At 40.5% G+C, this 19,878-nt stretch overlaps 1 protein-coding gene across 1 annotated transcript in view; it reads right to left on the bottom strand.

Moving 5' to 3' along the window:
* Window positions 1-19,878, bottom strand: part of gabbr1a (gamma-aminobutyric acid (GABA) B receptor, 1a) — a 58,316-nt gene that overhangs the window by 25,614 nt on the left and 12,824 nt on the right. The window contains exons 7-8 of the mRNA XM_058647832.1: window positions 8,196-8,356; window positions 1,011-1,145 (exon numbers count right to left, since the gene is read on the bottom strand). Coding sequence (XP_058503815.1) covers window positions 1,011-1,145; window positions 8,196-8,356 — 296 coding nt within the window. The remainder of the gene's footprint in view (window positions 1-1,010; window positions 1,146-8,195; window positions 8,357-19,878) is intronic.

The following is a 19,878-nucleotide window of genomic DNA, read 5'->3' on the forward strand; positions in this document are numbered from 1 at the left end:
CAGATGACAGTTACCAGCAGGCCAAGCAGAATGCAGCTTTGGCCGTCGCTAAGGCATGAACTCGGACGTGGGAGGAGTTTGGTGAGACCATGGAAAACAGTTTCCGGACGGCTTTGAGAAGGTTCTGGTCAACGATCTGATGACTCAGTGGCCATCAACACGGTGAACAGTGGAGACGGGGTGTTGTGGGTCGGTGTCGAGGTTATTTCAAAGACCTCCTCAGTCACAGGAGGCTGAGCTTTGTCATAAATACAGCAATAAGTATAAGTAAGTAATAACCTTAGCCACCAAAACTGACCCTGAGCCTGTTAAATGAAGCTCGGCTGTTTTTACCGCTGATGGCGTTAAATGGTCAGATCTTGACGATCATTCACTCACACGTTCATACAGCACATCTACGTGCAGCATGTTTTTAATCACTCTTCTTTCTTACCCATTCACATGCTGCCAGCAACACGAGGTTCAGACTAGACCAGCGGAGCCGTAATCAAACCCACAACCGCTCTACTACTGAGCTACCGTCGTTGTCATGGAAGTCTGTTGGTTTACAGTTAAACGTCATATTTCACCAGCATTGCAGATGTGTTTCATGTTCTCAGGTATTTATCTCTTGATGTTTATGATGCCAGTGTGTTGTTTCTCAGTTTACAGCAGTAATCTGTAAATAAACAACCAAAACTCAAACTATTATATTTCTCCCAACGATAACACGTTTGGCCAAATTGGTAAATTTAGGAGAATGTTCAATAAAAATGAGATAATATAATACTTGTCAAAAAGTTAATTTGATACTAAATAAGCAAGAAGAACCTGGTGTTATATTTGATTTGATCAGAGAAATTGTCACATTACAGACGTGTAAGAGACACTGAATGTAAATATACTTCTCTCCACACATCGCTCACATATTTGAAAATGATTAACTGTATAAACAAAAATGTAAAAATAACAATAACAACGATAATACTAATAATAATAATAATAATAAGAAGAAGAATAAAAACACCCACCACAATGAGGTTCCACATGCGAGCAGCTTCAGCCACCAGCGTGGAGACGCCGCTGCAGCCAGGCATGAGGACAATCTTGATGGGCTCGGTGTACAGAAGGTCATACAGCAACTTGGTGGCTTCCCCAGGGTCACACTGGAAGTACAGCACGAGACAATGATTAATAGGCAGACAGATGAACAGATGGACGGGAAGAGAAATGAATTGAGGTTCACAGACAGCAAGAAAAAGAGGGACGAGAGACGGACAGCGGAGAAAAGTGAAGCGATAATGACGAGGGAAACAGACGGATGAAGAAAGTAAGATAAGAGACACTTACACTATGCAACAAAAGGGTCAATGCAAATGTGAAACAAGGACATGTCAAGGAAATGGAAATGAAGGAGTTCAAGATAAATGTAAAGATAAATGGCACAAAACAAAGTGTCAGGTACAACAAGAAAACCAAGAGCTAGAGCTAGTCTACATGGGAAAGAAAACATCTGATCACAATATCATTTATATATGATTCATATCAATATTAATATCATGATATAAATCAAATTCATATTTCTGTTCTGTTCTGATTATAATATCTGGATATTTGATCCCCATACAACAAATATATGGGGATATAAAGCTGCACAATGGTTGTTTCTCTGGACTCATAAATACACACACTGTTTATGATCTGTGTTACATGCTCAGTTATTACCTTTCAATTTAGATAATACCTGCTTTATATCTTTATATTTTCTTGTGTTAGTAACCGGAATGATCCGTCACCGCTCTGTCAGACCATCACCACATCACAGTCACACATAACCTGGGCTGACACGTCTAGTGATTCAGCATGGGAGACAAGGCAAGGCTCGCAACCATACATACACACACATGAATGTAAAAAAGAAAACACACACATGAATGTTAAAACAGAAAACACACACATGAATGTAAAAAAGAAAACACACACATGAATGTAAAAAGCACACATGAATGTAAAATAGAAAACACACATGAATGTAAAAAGAAAACACACACATGAATGTAAAAACAGAAAACACACACATGAATGTAAAAACAGAAAACACACATGAATGTAAAATAGAAAACACACATGAATGTAAAAAGAAAACACACACATGAATGTAAAAAAGAAAACACACACATGAATGTAAAAACAGAAAACACACACATGAATGTAAAAAACACACATGAATGTAAAATAGAAAACACAGATGAATGTAAAAAGAAAACACACACATAAATGTAAAAACAGAAAACACACACATGAATGTAAAAACAGAAAACACACATGAATGTAAAAACAGAAAACACACACACATGAATGTAAAAAAAAGAAAACACACACATGAATGTAAAAAAAAGAAAACACACATGAATGTAAAAACAGAAAACACACACATGAATGTAAAAACAGAAAACACACACATGAATGTAAAAAAAAAGAAAACACACATGAATGTAAAAACAGAAAACACACACATGAATGTAAAAACAGAAAACACACATGAATGTAAAAACAGAAAACACACACACATGAATGTAAAAAAAAGAAAACACACACATGAATGTAAAAACAGAAAACACACACATGAATGTAAAAACAGAAAACACACATGAATGTAAAAACAGAAAACACACACACATGAATGTAAAAACAGAAAACACACACATGAATGTAAAAACAGAAAACACACATGAATGTAAAAACAGAAAACACACACACACGAATGTAAAAAAAGAAAACACACATACATTCCAGATGGGTCACAAACAGTCGCACCAAAGGAGGACATGGCAACCCCCAGAGATGGCTCCTGTCTTCTGAAGGCAGCACTGACCATTTTCCAAGCAGGTAATCACCACTCAGGATCAGCGACTGAGTGGAAGAGCTCATCTTCATATTGATTGGTGTGTTTTCAGTTAACAGCATGTTGGTTGGAATAATAGTGGCGTCATGTCAGGTCATTTATGTGCACTTAGACACAAACACAGAAAAGGTGTTTTTTGAATCGTCTTTTAGCACAACTTTAACATTGAAATGTAGATATTTGACAACATTTTAGAGGAGCCTTAGCTTCCCTTGCTGTTTTAAATTTAAATTAACAAAAAAAAAGAGAATACTTATGTGAAACAAAGATTGTTCACAAATCCAAACTCTAGAGTCTAAATCAAACATACATACTTTTAATATTTTTCACTAAATAATCTGCGTCTTCAGCCATGAATAAAGGTTTTATGGAAAAAAGGCCAGTTCCATTACACACGTCATGCATTTCCTTCAACATTGTACATTAGCATATTTGTAACCAATCTCAAACAACAGCGATCATTATAGTAAGTGTGCAGAAAGAACCCTCTCTGATGGCACAGATGTTGGCGGTATAGAGCTCCGGATGTCATGTGACTCCGTTTGCTCACAGCACCAGGTTGGCAGGAGAAGCCTCTAAAAAATGAATGACACCAGCGACAGTTTCAAGCTCTCAGAGTTCACTGAGCATTAAATCCACAAAGATGGAGCAATAAAAACACAGAACCTGCCAGACTACACAGACATGATCCTGAAGACACCGTGGTGCTCTTCCAGAGCTGCTGCAGAACATCTTCAACTTCATTCTACTCCAGACAGATAAACCCTTACACATCACAAGCATCAAAAAGTGCATTTAACATTTGCAAATCATCATCAGAACCAGCATCATGCTTTGAAAGTTAGCTTCTACACCTTTCAAATAACGGACAACAAAATAAATCCACTCATAAATCCTTTGCTTGTCAATTAAAAATTGCCCTAAGGTGATTATGTTAACTAATTAGAGTTTCAGAGTGCGCGTCTGTAGTCCATCTCCCTGCACTGCTGATTGTTCACAATTCACTGGGTTAAATATTGATGTTGTAAAGGAATAATAATAATATGCAGCGATTGTTTTGTTGTGTGGTACCAGATGATGTGGTCTGGCAGCGCCACCTTGTGGCTGTTTTCTTCTTCTTTTCTTTCTTCTTTTCTCCGTGAGCTACAAGACACTCGCACATCATCTGAGGTGTGGTTGAAACATGTGGAGGTGGAGAGGTTGTTGTTAAAGTTCTGTTTGAATCCTGTGGGATGTGAATTTATATTGTAATTTATTTCAATTCAATTAAAAAAATGACATAATCATAACATACATGATCTCAAGGCAGTGTAGAGAGCAGAGAAACCCACAGTTCACACTCAGAGCAAACACTAGGCCTCAGTGCAGAGAAAAAACTCATGCTGATTGTATGAATTATTATTAGAGATGTGATTTGTTTTGTTTATGTCATTGTTTCCTTTGTTTATATGAGCAAAAAAGTTGTTGTGTTCCATTCGGAGGAGGCGTGCGATACATTTGGTGTGTTTTATACTTCATGACGGCTTTGGAAGAATATTTCGTTTGGTTTTCATTTAGCCTGTTGATGGTCAAGTAAAAATATAATTAAAAAAAATAATATTACTATGACATTTCACAGAATTTCAAAGTTCTGATAAATAGTTCACAATATTTCTGATGCAAAACAAATATGTGAAACTAAATACAAGTACTTAGTATTTTCTTCTGTTCACAGGGTTCATGTTGCTCATGAGAAGAAGCAAATAAACAGACACGTGGAAGCTCCGCCCACTGAGTGTCTTTGTTTAGGTGAAAAAAGTTGAACTTTTAATCAATTAATAACAAAAGAAGGAGCCTCTGTTTCGATGATAAATGGTCTGTATTTGTAGTGTCGATGAGCTGCTCAAAGCTGCTGAACACTACACTTCACTCACACATTCACAGAGCACATCTATGTGTGCAGTGCATTTATAATCAGGGGTTAATTGTCTTGTCTTGCCCAGGAGTGCATTGGCATGTGGACTAGTGAGGCTGGGAATTGAACCCTTGACTTTACAGTTGAACGATGCTCTGCCACTCAAACCAGCTATGAGCAGCATCGTCCTAAACATCAAAGCACTTCCTGTCTTTACATTAGCTCAGTAGCTGTGATATCTGTCTTCATTCACTATTGTGGCTCTCAAAGGTCACACCCACTCAAGTGAAGATCGAAGATAGAACTCTGCTTTGTCACCATATACAGATTTAAGAAATGATAAGATACTAATCTGGGTTGACGTCTGTGTGCTGAGCCCCAAAGCATGTCCAGCTCCAGTTTTAATTTCTGCATAATTACGTCTAGTACCTGGTACTGAGGCTCCTGTAGCACTTTCTAACCCTTTTATTTGGTAACACCAATTAAAATACAGGCTGGACGTGTTTATCTATCTGTACTGTATCCCCACTGTCTCATTTTCTGTCAATGTTAATAATTGATCAAAGTTTGCAGTCTGGGCTTTGATATAACCATGGCAACGGCCTGCGCAGAGAGCGTGTGTGTGTCTGCATGAACGGAGTGTGTGTGTGTGTGTGTGTGTGTCTCAGAAGGCTGTAAATAGTCTGATGCTGTCTCCAGGACAGCCAGAGAAACAAGCCGTCTGCTACCACTGGGTTTCTGCATCCCCTAAAAGGACAGGCTGGGATTATGTGTTGAGCTTCATGAATATTGTATGATGTTGAACAAGCTGAGGACATCCTTGATACTACCAGCTCTAATGGTCACACACTGATGAATGTGTGTGTGTGTGTGTGTGGGCACCTGTTTGATTCATCTATATCCAAACTATCATTTTGTACCCAACACTACTGGGTTTTAAAGACCCAATTAAAGTTCTCCATCATGATAACAAACTCAAGTTTATGTGTGTGCGTGCGTGTCTGTGCGTGTCTGTGTGTGTGTCTGTGTGTGTGTGTGTGTGTGTGTGTGTGCGCTGCATAATTACACATCCCAAAGCCTTCATCTTCATTTGCGAGCAAACATGGGGCCAGTTACACCGTTGTCTTAATCTCACAGTTAAACAAAGGGATGCAGATATCACTGATTAATCCCACCCTTTATGAAAGCTAAGATTATCATTACTATTCCTGTCAGGTGATAACAAACAAAACAAAAAAAAGCATCTTTGCAAACACGTTTGTGAACGGAGCAGCAGAAATAACCCCCCCCCCCCTGACTTCAGTCAAAAATGAAGCAGCCACTCAGTGTTGGACCAGCCGCATTGAGCCGTTCTATTCAAAGCATCTGTATCTATTTCTTGAGCTGGAGGCGACAGTGACTCCTGAAGCACAAGGAGGAAGATTCTCCAAATCTGTTACTGCTTTATCTTTATCTTTATCTTTTTATGTTTATGGCAGATACAACTGCAGCTGCCTCACACACACACACACACACACACACAGTGTGTGTGAAGAGGAGAGTGTGAATGAGTGACCACCACCACCACACTGTACCATCAGCTCTGCATACATTCAGTGTATGAATGTGCACACATATTTTCACAGACCTGAAACCTTATTTGTTTCTGTGGTGTGCTTCAAGAGTAACTGTGTTGCCATGCCAACCCTCTGTGTGTGTGTGTGTGTGTGTGTGTGTGTGTGTGTGTGTGTGTGTGTGACTCTCTCTCACATACACACACACACACACACTCTCCATCTCCCCCTGCTATTCTATTTAACAAGATTCCAATGCAGAGCCTTGTACACCAATCAGAATAAAGCTGGTTGCACATTTCTAACCAGTCCCGGCACAGTTCACTGTTTGGTGGTGCAGCCTCTCCCCAGGCATGTGTCCTGCATGTGTCCTGCATGTGTCCTGCATGTGTCCTGCATGTGTCCTGCTTGTGTCCTACAGCATGATTGATAATGTGTCTCATGAGAGGAGACAGAGTGGATATCCAGTAATTGTCTCATCTCTGAGAGAAATGCTTCGTTTTGAGACCTCACAATAACAATAAAGACGTAACGCAGCACGGCACAAATCAAACGCAGTCACAAACAATCTTTCTGATTAAAGTCTTTAAAGGTGAGGTGGGTAGTAAAGTGCAGGCAGTGGGGGGTAGTGGGGGGGGGGGCAGTGAAGCCAGCTGGGAGGCGGAAATTGGATTTGTAATGGTTGATAATGCTGACATTTTAAAATAGCATGATTAATGATTGATGGAGGTGTGTGGGTGTGTGTGTGTGTGTGTGTGTGTGTGCAGTGGTCCTGTGTGGACGTTTAAAGGGAAGGTTCAGGGTTTTTGAAGTGTGAGTACTGACACACTGACAGCACTAACAGCTCATGCAGCCACCTGCTCTCACTGACAACATGGCTGCCAATGGAAAAACAGACTTTAACCAACGTCTCAATGAATGAAGGGTCCACTCAAAGGTCCAGTGTGAGAAAAGAATCATGTCAGTTTTCTACAAGTGAACAAACACTTTTGGTTTTTCATTAGCACACAATGATCCTTCTGGGTTAGCTCTACACAGGCTTAACTAAGCCTATCTGACGTTAACTAATGATAACTGAAGGCTAAATAGATTCCTCTGCAACATACAACCAAACCAGTAAGTGTAACAACATTCTACACACGGCGCCTTCAACAATAGGGTTTCCATTTCATCTGATTGTAAATGGGAGTTAATAAAGTGCTCAGTCTCCCACACCAAAGTCAGTCAGTTCAAAAGTGTTTGAAATCGTTCACAATCACGTTTCATGAGACTTTGATGTGGGAGAGTGAGCAGCTGACACTCTTCAGTGTTCGGTCAGCAAGTGAGCTCATATTCTTAAGCAGCCCACGGCCAAGAGAAAATAATCTGGATTTATCGCTGGTTTACATCCCAGGAAGGGCCAAGGGCTGAGGTGCCCCTGAGCAAGGCACCCAATCGAGTGCTGCCCATGGCCTGTGTGTGTGTTCACTACTGTGTGATAAAGAAGGGTGAAATCATCAGAGGGTCAAACCCACTGTCACTAACTGTGTGTGTGTGTGTGTGTGTGTGTATTTGAAGCAGGCAGAAATGCTTTTTGTTAAGAGGGTGAAATGTGTTTATGTCCATGTGTCATGCTGGTTCTCGGCACAGGGGGCGCTGTCATTGTCATCTGTCACCGCTGACTCTATGAGCTCAAGAATCCCTGAACTATCTTCTCTGAGCTGTGACTGCAGGTGTTCAAAGTGTTATTAGCATCAGTGTCTCTGGAGAAGAGAGTGATAATAAAAAGAATAATAATGATGTTAATTACAAAAGGAAGTGATAAAAAAAAAACAGATGTGTGTCATCAGCGCGCTCGCGCACACACACACACACACACACTCACCATGCTGTCAAAGTGGATGAGCTCCAGCTCGTAGTCGGGCAGGATGTCGCTCCTGTTGTTCACCAGGTCCAGAGCCATCTGAGCGGAGGGCATGCACGCCTGACCGCCCGGCCAGCCGCCGCTCATGGGGAACAGCGCTCCGATGTACAGCTTCTTCTTTCCTGCGGACGGCCGCGCGGGCCAGAGGAGGAGAAACACCGTGAGAGAAACACGCAGCAACGTCACGCGCCCGCGGGGAGCGCGACTTATGCCCTGCATGGAGCCCTGCATAGAGCCCTGCATGGGGCCCTCCAGGTGAGCTGAACCGGACTCAATGTGGGCCCCGGTGCTGCAGCGGAGTCAGGAAAAGGTTCTTTTTGCGACTCAAATTTAAATAAAGTCAACACGTGTCCAGCTGATGGAGAGAAAACCCGCGGCGGACTTTGGATGTTAGATTGAACTACGGTGAAAGGAAATGAGTTCCATGTTTTTAAATGAGCGACTCAAGCATTTACTGCGCGTACAGTCTTCGCTGTTAATCCAACACATGTTTCGCGGACAGAGTTCGCGGACAGAGTCGGCAGAGTTCGCGGACAGAGTCGGCAGAGTTCGCGGACAGAGTCGGCTGAGTTCGCGGACAGAGTCGGCTGAGTTCGCGGACAGAGTCGGCTGAGTTCGCGGACACGGTGCCGCTCGCTTCGCTCATCAATCAACTTTCAAACGCACGTCGATCCCCTGAAGTCACAGTGATCATTTAAACACATTAGACACGGATACTAAAACAACAACGCATCCTTTCTTCCGCTCGCTCACAAACTCCGTCAGGAATATTGAACGTCGCGTCCCTTGTTCGCGACTTTTACGCAGAAGGCGGAGAGCGGACGCCGGAGTCCGCGCAGAACGCGTCAGCCGCGGTGAAGGAGCGGATCTGAAGATGCAGCTGAGAAATAACAAAAGAAACGGAAATAATCGAAAATAATCGACTCCGCGAACTGAGAGCACGAGCAGGAACCGCTTTATGACGCAGACAGATGAAAAGATTCACCGCGGAGAGGAGAAAAAAACAAAGCAGGCGCGCGCGAGCTCTCCGACTGATCCACTGCAGCATCCACTGACAGAGGCGCGCGCGTGTGTGTGTGTGTGTGAGAGAGAGAGAGGAGGGTTCTGGGTAAAATGTCCTCAAAGATTCTGTAATGAGTTTCACACTGAGCTCAACTTAAGCAGTGCATTCTTTCCACAAGAGTCTCTCTCTCTCTCTCTCTCTCTCTCTCTCTCTCTCTCACACACACACACACACACACACACCTTCACATTTGGCCTCATGCATGCATGCAGCAGCAGCAGCAGCAGCTGTACACTGTTGGTTCAATCCATAATCAATTTCTGAACAACGTGTGTGGGTGCTCAGGAGTTCAATTATTAAAATGGATTATATTTAAACTCCACAGTGACTCCATTTGTCAAAAGAGATCATTAATAAAGGTCAAAAGAGGCAAAGAAGGCGTTTCTGATAACGATTAAAAAGGGTTTGGTTGGGACTGACATAAAACATTGACTGCGCTGTGAGCGCCCCCTATGGAACGTTCCATTTACATCGGAACTCAGAAGACAGACTGGGGGACATGGTATTATGGGCACACACAGCGACAACGTAGTACGACGGAGATGAGATATTCTTTAGAGAATAAACTCATAATATTATGAATAAAGTCGTAATCTTTTGAGAATTCTCGTAAAATGATGACTTTTATCTTGCAATATTATGACTATCTTCAGTTTTGCCCTAATACTCCGTCATAGCATAGCAACATGATGAAGTTTGTGTGAGACGGATTTACTGTGAAACTAATTTGACAGAATTCATTTTTTTATTCCTAAGAAATGCTACTAAATCACTGAAGCTTTATATTCTTTTCATTTAAAAGTTGATTTAACAAAGTTTAGTTCCTTTTGGTCTTGTTTAAGTATTTAATATTTAGTTTATAGTTTTATTTCTTATTGAGAATATTTAAGTGCAAACAAAATGCAGATCACAAATAGTGTAATGCCAAAAGACAGCATATCAAAGTAGTATGACACAGATGTCTCACATAGTTTGCAATCCCTATCCCCGGTTAAGCTTAAGAAGAAAAAGAAAAATATTCTTAAAGCACAGAGTGTGTGTCTGTGGCAGAGCTGCTGCTATGATTTACATCCTTTTTAACTTTGAAAATGCTGTCAACAATATACTGTACATAATGTACTCTTATCTGATACATGTGTGTGTAACCACCTCATATCATCTGTTCCTTTAAAAGTCAAATCTTCAGAACAAGATGCTTTGAGAAAATCAGCAAAACTGTGGCAGCTGGTATCAATCATGGCTGATCTGCTTTCTTCTGTATATGAGATGAGCACGGACAGTAATGTGTTGATAGAGACATGCTGGACGCTGCACACCCGCTGTTTCAACCCTCTGTTCACCACACAGTCTCTATCTGTAATCTCTGACACACACACACACATCTACACCTCTTCAATCACTAACAGTGGATTTAGGAGCTGTAGTTTGTAACTTCTGTTGATTTTTGTTGTTGTTAATGTTATTAATCTGCCTCTGATTGGTCCTTTGTAATGTTGTGTCCTTCATCTGAAAACAGGCTGAAAAACTGACATCAAACGTGACTGAGGGAGCAGTCAGTCGTCACTATGTTTTGTCCTAGTTTACAAGCACGAGTGGAAAATCAGTGTATTGAATGAAGTGTGTTTGCTTCCACTCCACTAGGGGGCAGAACCCCTTTGAGCTTGATGTTTTAGAGCAAACAAACACAAATAAAGGAAGACATTGAGTTGATGGCGTAGTCGCTGTTGGATGTCACACTCATGACTCTTCCAGTGATGACACTTTCTGACCAATCAGTGGCCTGCAGTCTGTTGCCGTCACATTTTAGTACAAGCTCAGTTTATTTGGAACCTCAGCAGGTACCAAACAAACAGGGATTAAAGTTCTCCTTCACGATGATGGATTTCTGTTAATAACCATTATTTTGGTAGTCGATGAATAACGTGATTATTTTTTGGATTAGTCACGATTGTTTCTGTTTATTCGATAAATGCTAGTACAGGGCTCCAGAGTAACTTTGAATGTAGGGCTGCAGAATGTAATTTCACTTGAAATGTAACTATTCACATTTCCTCTCAGTGTCACTGTATTAATGATATTTACTTGATAAATTACAATGGGCTGTTTTAAAGTTTTGGCATAAACATGTAACTGTTTGATTGCCTTTTAACATATTTTGGCAAAGCAAGAACAAATGAAAAATAAAAAAAAGGACATTTAAATAAAGATTTTAACACTAGGTCGTACATGTCTTTCAGAATCACTTCCTCGGGCCTGAAATAAGCCTTTCTTTCAAACACTTGAGTAAAGTCACAGGATTAGCCTCCTCACAGTTGAGCAGCACTGCTACAGCAGTTGAAACGGTTGATGGTTAGAGATTTTTCTTTGAACACTTCCCCACAGTTTTAAAAAGATCCTTGTAACAGATGCTGCTGTTGTCGCTGCTGTGCCTGGACATGTCTGCTGCTAGGAGAACACTCAGGTGTGTGTGTGTGTACGACAGAGTTTATACGTGGTTCAAATGAAGGAAAGTGAACTGCACTTTGACGAAATATTTTCTGCTGCAGAAAACAGTCGCTCTGACGGTGCAGAGGTTTAAAGAATGCACAGCAATGAACGAATGCTAGCGCTAGCAATGCTGGCTAGTTAGCAGCTGCTTTCGGGCTGTCGCGTCTTCCTCCTGCTGTTTATTTTGTCCCGCGCTGTCTTCTGTCTGTTGTGTCTACTCTAGCTCGTCCTGTATTGTGTTCACACTGCTTCTTCTTCTTCTTCTTCCTCCGTGTGTGCGATGGTTGTCAGTCACCATGCTGTGTGCTCAGAGCGACAGTGTGGATGAATGAGCTTATTCTGAGACATGACTTATTACAGGGCGTGGTTTTAATACTTGGTTCTAATGGTTCAATAGTGTCATTCATCAATCTTTGATTTCTGTGAAACAAACTGTAGTTATGTGTAACAGACTGTAGTTATGTGTAACAGACTGTTGTTATGTGGGTAACAGACTGTAGTTATGTGTAACAGACTGTTGTTATGTGTAACAGACTGTTGTTATGTGTAACAGACTGTAGTTATGTGTAACAGACTGTAGTTATGTGTAACAGACTGTAGTTATGTGTGTAACAGACTGTCCTTATGTGTGTAACAGACTGTCCTTATGTGTAACAGACTGTAGTTATGTGTGTAACAGACTGTTGTTATGTGTGTAACAGACTGTCGTTATGTGTGTAACAGACTGTAGTTATGTGTGTAACAGACTGTCGTTATGTGTGTAACAGACTGTCCTTATGTGTGTAACAGACTGTAGTTATGTGTGTAACAGACTGTCGTTGTGTAACAGACTGTCGTTATGTGTGTAACAGACTGTAGTTATGTGTGTAACAGACTGTAGTTATGTGTGTAACAGACTAGTTATGTGTGTAACAGACTGTTATGTGTAACAGACTGTAGTTATGTGTGTAACAGACTGTTATGTGTAACAGACTGTAGTTATGTGGGTAACAGACTGTTGTTATGTGTAACAGACTGTTGTTATGTGTAACAGACTGTTGTTATGTGTAACAGACTGTAGTTATGTGTAACAGACTGTAGTTATGTGTGTAACAGACTGTCCTTATGTGTGTAACAGACTGTCCTTATGTGTAACAGACTGTAGTTATGTGTGTAACAGACTGTTGTTATGTGTGTAACAGACTGTCGTTATGTGTGTAACAGACTGTAGTTATGTGTGTAACAGACTGTCGTTATGTGTGTAACAGACTGTCCTTATGTGTGTAACAGACTGTAGTTATGTGTGTAACAGACTGTCGTTGTGTAACAGACTGTCGTTATGTGTGTAACAGACTGTAGTTATGTGTGTAACAGACTGTAGTTATGTGTGTAACAGACTAGTTATGTGTGTAACAGACTGTTATGTGTAACAGACTGTAGTTATGTGTGTAACAGACTGTCGTTATGTGTGTAACAGACTGTAGTTATGTGTGTAACAGACTGTCGTTATGTGTAACAGACTGTAGTTATGTGTGTAACAGACTAGTTATGTGTGTAACAGACTGTCGTTATGTGTGTAACAGACTGTCGTTATGTGTGTAACAGACTGTAGTTATGTGTGTAACAGACTGTCGTTATGTGTGTAACAGACTGTAGTTATGTGTGTAACAGACTGTCGTTATGTGTGTAACAGACTGTAGTTATGTGTGTAACAGACTGTAGTTATGTGTGTAACAGACTAGTTATGTGTGTAACAGACTGTAGTTATGTGTGTAACAGACTGTCGTTATGTGTGTAACAGACTGCAGTTATGTGTGTAACAGACTGTAGTTATGTGTGTAACAGACTGTAGTTATGTGTGTAACAGACTGTCGTTATGTGTGTAACAGACTGTAGTTATGTGTGTAACAGACTGTAGTTATGTGTGTAACAGACTAGTTATGTGTGTAACAGACTGTAGTTATGTGTGTAACAGACTGTCGTTATGTGTGTAACAGACTGCAGTTATGTGTGTAACAGACTGTAGTTATGTGTGTAACAGACTGTCGTTATGTGTGTAACAGACTGTAGTTATGTGTGTAACAGACTGTAGTTATGTGTGTAACAGACTGTAGTTATGTGTGTAACAGACTGTAGTTATGTGTGTAACAGACTGTTGTTATGTGTGTAACAGACTGTAGTTATGTGTGTAACAGACTGTAGTTATGTGTGTAACAGACTGTAGTTATGTGTGTAACAGACTGTAGTTATGTGTGTAACAGACTGTCGTTATGTGTGTAACAGAACGCTAATTCATGAGTTTCACCTGCTGATAACGATTTAATTTTTTTCAAACTACCTCAGCACACAGAGAGATTTATTTTCTATCTTTTCTTTAATATAAAATTCTAACATAGAAACACAAGCAACTTTTCAGTCATGTAGAAATGGAACAGGTTAACTGATGAATTCTTCAAGACGAACTTAAGGTGCACACATTTTAATGTGCAGTGTTATGGAATAACCATTCTTTTCAACTTAAAAAGCCATTTTTCATTTTTGGAAAAGTAAACTTCTGTATGAAAACAGATGCAAGAGTCAGGTAATGGCAATAAAACAATGAATAAATAACTTACCACAGTTGCGGGTGGTTTGTATAACACTTTTCTCGCCTTGATGACGACTCAAAGCTGCTTTACACTACACTTTTACCTTTTTGCCATTCACTCATTCACTCATTCACTCGTACACTCGTACAGCGCATCTATGTGCAGCACAGTTTCTGTCACTCATCTTTCAAACCCATTCACACGTCAAGAGCAACGTGGGTTTAAGTGTCTTGCCCAAGGATACATCGGCATGTGGACTAGTGGAGCCGGGAATCAAACCCACAACTTTGGAGTTTCGAGACGACTTGCTCTACCACTGAGCTACTTACATCAGGTTTCCTGCTCTTGTTTTTGCAGTTGAATCTAATTGCATTGTAACATTAGTGCAGAGTTGCCTCGACTGCAGCAGTCTAAATTAAAAACCCTCAGCAGTTGACTGCAATATGACTATCAGACACTATAACCCTGCTTCATTACCCAAATCTCATTATCTGGATGTCTCCATCGAGCACAGAGCAATTCAAATCCTGTTAACTAGCCCTCGCAGGCTGAGGTGAAGGTAGTCTGATCATCTTCCACTTCCACCTCGTCATCCTCGCTGCCACCCTGTGACCCATCCAACGCATCAATTATTCAACCGTGAACTTTACGTGCTGATTTGCTCCACAAGCGTCAGGCAGTGCAGCGCTACAGTAACAAATCCAGTGGCAGCAAATGTCACATTAGCTGTTGCACAGTGTGGAAGTCACAGAGTGCAGTAACATGTGGCTGAGCCACTTTAATGAGGACCGTGTTCACTGAGCATCTTTCATGGTAATGGCCTGTTTTCCTCCATGAGGAAAGTGCAGCTCTGAATTCTTCCTTTTTAAACACATTTGCCAGATGACATCGTCCTCTATCTGCACAGAGTAAAACGCTGTCAGGAGTTTTCACACTGTGCTGATATTAAAGTCAGGCGTGGTTTGTTAGTGCAGAGATATGATGCTGGTTATTGTTCCACTATGGAGACAAAGCATTTAAACCTCATATTTGAATGATCCATTACTTGCAGCAGAATATCACACAGGTGTTGGTGGTCAGTAAACTACAGACTGTTATGATGTTAGATACAGTTTCATGATTACATCATTTGTCTCGCAGCAGAATATTACCGTGTTTCCAATACTCTGCAGAATCTAAGTTATTAGAATAATCTATCATGTACCACGGTGGAGGGAAATAATAAGTTCAGTTTGTCAGAGTATAAATAAAAAAGCTCCCAATACGACACAACTTTACAGCAACATTTGGAGAGCAATTGTTTGTTTTATGAATATAAAAGACGGGAATATCTTTCATTTCCCTCTTATTGTTTAGGGACAAAATTCTCCCTCAGCCTACGGACTAATGACTGCAATAGTCATAATACTCAGTAATTAGATTGTTCAACTCTCTGAATAGGATGCTGCCATTTAACAATCATTCAGCGCCCCCTGCTGCTGAGAATCCACAGGTTCATCTATTGCACTGTAGAAGCCTAAAAATGCCAAGATGCGTTAGTGTGTTAATAGGTTCCAAAATATGAAGTTTTATTGTTTATTGTTCAAACATGTTTGTGGTTTAAGACCCAACTCTCTCCCAGAACCACCTGACCCTACCACAGCCGCGCTCAATCAGATGCTGTGTAACTTAAGTGTAACTTACAGTAGGTGTAACTTAAGTGTAACTTACAGTAGGTGTAACTTAAGTCTAACTTACAGTAGGTGTAACTTAGGTGTAACTTAAGTGTAACTTACAGTAGGTGTAACTTAGGTGTAACTTAGGTGTAACTTACAGTAGGTGTAACTTAGGTGTAACTTACAGTAGGTGTAACTTAGGTGTAACTTACAGTAGGTGTAACTTAGGTGTAACTTAGGTGTAACTTACAGTAGGTGTAACTTAGGTTTAACTTACAGTAGGTGTAACTTACAGTAGGTGTAACTTAGGTGTAACTTAAGTGTAACTTACAGTAGGTGTAACTTAAGTGTAACTTAGGTGTAACAAGTGTAACTTAGGTGTAACTTACAGTAGGTGTAACTTAAGTGTAACCTAGGTGTAACTTAGGTGTAACTTACAGTAGGTGTGACTAAAGTGTAACTTACAGTAGGTGTAACTTAGGTGTAACTTAAGTGTAACTTACAGTAGGTGTAACTTAAGTGTAACCTAGGTGTAACTTAGGTGTAACTTACAGTAGGTGTGACTAAAGTGTAACTTACAGTAGGTGTAACTTAGGTGTAACTTAAGTGTAACTTAGGTGTAACTTACAGTAGGTGTAACTTAAGTGTAACTTAGGTGTAACGTCTTCTTCTCTGTTGTTGGTGTAACGTTACAGCACAACTACAGTCCTGGTATGTGTACTACAGCACATTAAGGAGATTCATGGGCGTCCATGTGGGCGGAGATATTTCCTGAAACGATGCCTTCGACAGAAAAAGATCGTTTCCATTTTGTTTCTTATGGTGGTAACATTTCCCACCATAAGAAACCTTTGACCCGAGGTCGATCACAGATTTACTGCAGTAAAAACGGAGAAGACGTGCGACAGCTTATAATGGAAAATTATGAAGAGATGGAACCGTTGATAGGTAAAACAGCGATCCAGTCAGAGGGAAAAGTCTGGCTGAACTCCAAAGGAATGCATAAAAAGCCCCAATATAAATACTTATACAGCTCATTAAACTGTTCTTTATGTAAACTAAGAAACATGTAAAAAAGTAAAGGTATCTAACAAATAAAAACTATTACAACTACTATTCATATTTATGTGTCGCTGCTTTCATGCTTTCGACTTGAGGCTAGGTTCAGCAACAAAGCCCGGCTTAATCCCTCCCCGGGGTTGCTTCAGTTGGTCAGGATAAGGTTTACTGAGTCAGGATTCATCAGACTCAATGAATGAATGATATATATGATATATATGATAATCAGGTCTGTATAGCAATAATCAAATTCTACAGGCATGACTCAACACTTCCTCATTTGTGCCTCTGATGCAGAGCAGACTCATCTGGAGAGTGAAGTTATTTCCTAATTCATGAGCTCCCTGGGATTCATCACTGATGGGGAGCGATCATTCAAAGTACATGTTAGACAGTTGGTTTCTAATGAAGGGGGAAGTTGTGTTTCTCCCTCACAGCGAGGAAGCTTCCGACATCAGCGACCTTCTTACCTCTGCTGGATTATGGTGATGTATGTGTGTGTGTGTGCTTCTAACAGCTGCCTACAGTCCTGGTCTCCGGTCTATACCACAGCGCTGTGAGGTTTATCACTGGCTGTAGCCGCCTCTAAAGCTTCCATGTCCTCCCTGACTGTGAGACTCTGGTCTATAAGGCTCTGCGTTAGGTTCCAGTGACACGTTGCCCCCGTCTGCTCCCCGTGTTTGGACCCAAATGGAAAACAGCTTTTGGTTTTCCCTCCAAACTGAACTTCAATTGCCAAATTATATTTCACTGGGAGTTTTCCGCTCTATGTGCCTGTGTTCTTAAATCGTTACTGCATCCATAACTCCTGCACTCTGTGCATCTAGGTGCACTTTTGTATTGAATGTTTGTTTGTTAACTATGATGTGTGCTGCTGCCATCTTGGCCAGGTCATCCTTGTGAAAGAGATCTTGATCTCAGTGGCTCTTTTATCTGATTAAATAAAGGTTCTTTGACAGATCACTTGATTTATAATGTGGACATATTATTATTCAATTATTGATCAATAGTGACAAAACTGTACTGATGACGATAACATGATGGACATCATGGACACAGGAGTCGTGATCATGCATGAAAACAGCAACTCCTGTGAACACAGTGATCTGAATAATATCTTTTTCAGAATGAGACTGTCCGTGTCTCTGTTACCATAGTAACGACCTGAAGAAGCATTTGTGAACAGATAAAACACATTCAAGGTGAAATCCTCAAAACTTTTGTCTTTTAAAGGTTAACAATGTCAGTATATTGTTTTATTTAAGAGTCTGTTATATGTGTAAACACTCGCTGTGTGAAAACAAACTGTTTAAATACTGTTGGAGCAACATTTGAAAATAGAACTACTTCATTCTGCAAATACCTTCGGTAGATTTATTTAAATAAATTAAAACAAGATTCATTTGTTGTCTTTTTATGTTGAGTCTCTTCTAACCTTTATCACCATAGCAACAGAACCTGGTCCCTACCTAGTTATGTTCATAGCTTGAAATCAGCTTCATCAGTGTCAGAGGTGTATGAGCGGCTTTCCCCTCAAATGTGTTTTTGGACTGTGGGATTCAAGCTGGTGACTTTCTTGCTGTGAGGCAACAATGCGAGCCGCTGCCCTGCCGTGTCGTCCTCTGGTTATATTCCCCTCAAACAATTCAGATTCTCAGCCAAGGAAAAACCTCATATACGTGACGTTACTGAGACGTACAGAGCTATGAACTCACAGTTTGCTTGTTTATCACAGAAACGACAGTTTTTAGATGTGATGACGATCCTCCGTGTAAAAGCTGGAGCAGCCAGAAAGTCTTTGTGTGACACGACGAGGACGACGATCTCTGCTCGATGTCCACGTTCACAGAACGCTCACAACAATCACAAAGAACCTCATTTCATTTAGCTTGAGACTCAACTCCAAGTAAATCAAAGGTTTCTTTATGTTACATATTTGCTTCAATCTGAAGACACTGAGACGTTACACCTGAACGTATCTTCAGTTTGTCAATTAGTATTTTATTTTAAATCCTAAATTAGCAGCATTTTCAGTTAGAACTGCGTTTTTAAATTTAGCACCTTTTATGGCACACTCTTTATGCAGATTCACAGTAGCGTACACACACAAACACGCACATACAAAACACACTGTTATGCACTATATCCACGAGACAGTTGATCTGCAACAACCACAGCGCACACGCACACCACTGCACATCTACAGGCTACTGCATCATTACCACCACATCTCCCGTTATGTCACTCAGCAACCGCAGTTTCACAAGCCACTATATGACACAAAAACAAGCTTCCACATAAGCACAGGCGTCAGCAAAGCCTTTGCTTATTTGACACTATTTATGATCAACAGTTTTGTCCTCACCACTTCTAAAAAATGTTATCAATTTATCATTAACACTCAAACTACCGTAAATGATGTACCTCTTCAGTGTGGGTCTTCCTCTTGAAATCATTTCCTTCTTTTCTCCAAACGATCGCGACACGTTCAGACACACATTCATTTGATTATTAAAAAAAGAGAAGGCCCCTCAGTATTTATATTCTATACTATATATATATACTATACTCTATAATATTTATTGCATTACCCTTCAGTTCTTTACACTCATCACACTTTCAATATTCTTTTATTCATAGCATTTTTTATAGTATTTTAACTCGTTCACTCACAGCATTTGTCTCTGTTTTTAGTGCCTTTTTCATGTTTTTATCTTGTTTTCTTTTTGTCTGTGCAGTGGCTCTGTGGGAGCACCACCCCCCCCCCCCCCCACACACACACACACACACACATCTCGTTGTAACCCCCCAGT

This window comes from Solea solea, chromosome 13 (assembly GCF_958295425.1).
Source record: "Solea solea chromosome 13, fSolSol10.1, whole genome shotgun sequence".
Lineage (NCBI taxonomy): Eukaryota > Metazoa > Chordata > Actinopteri > Pleuronectiformes > Soleidae > Solea > Solea solea.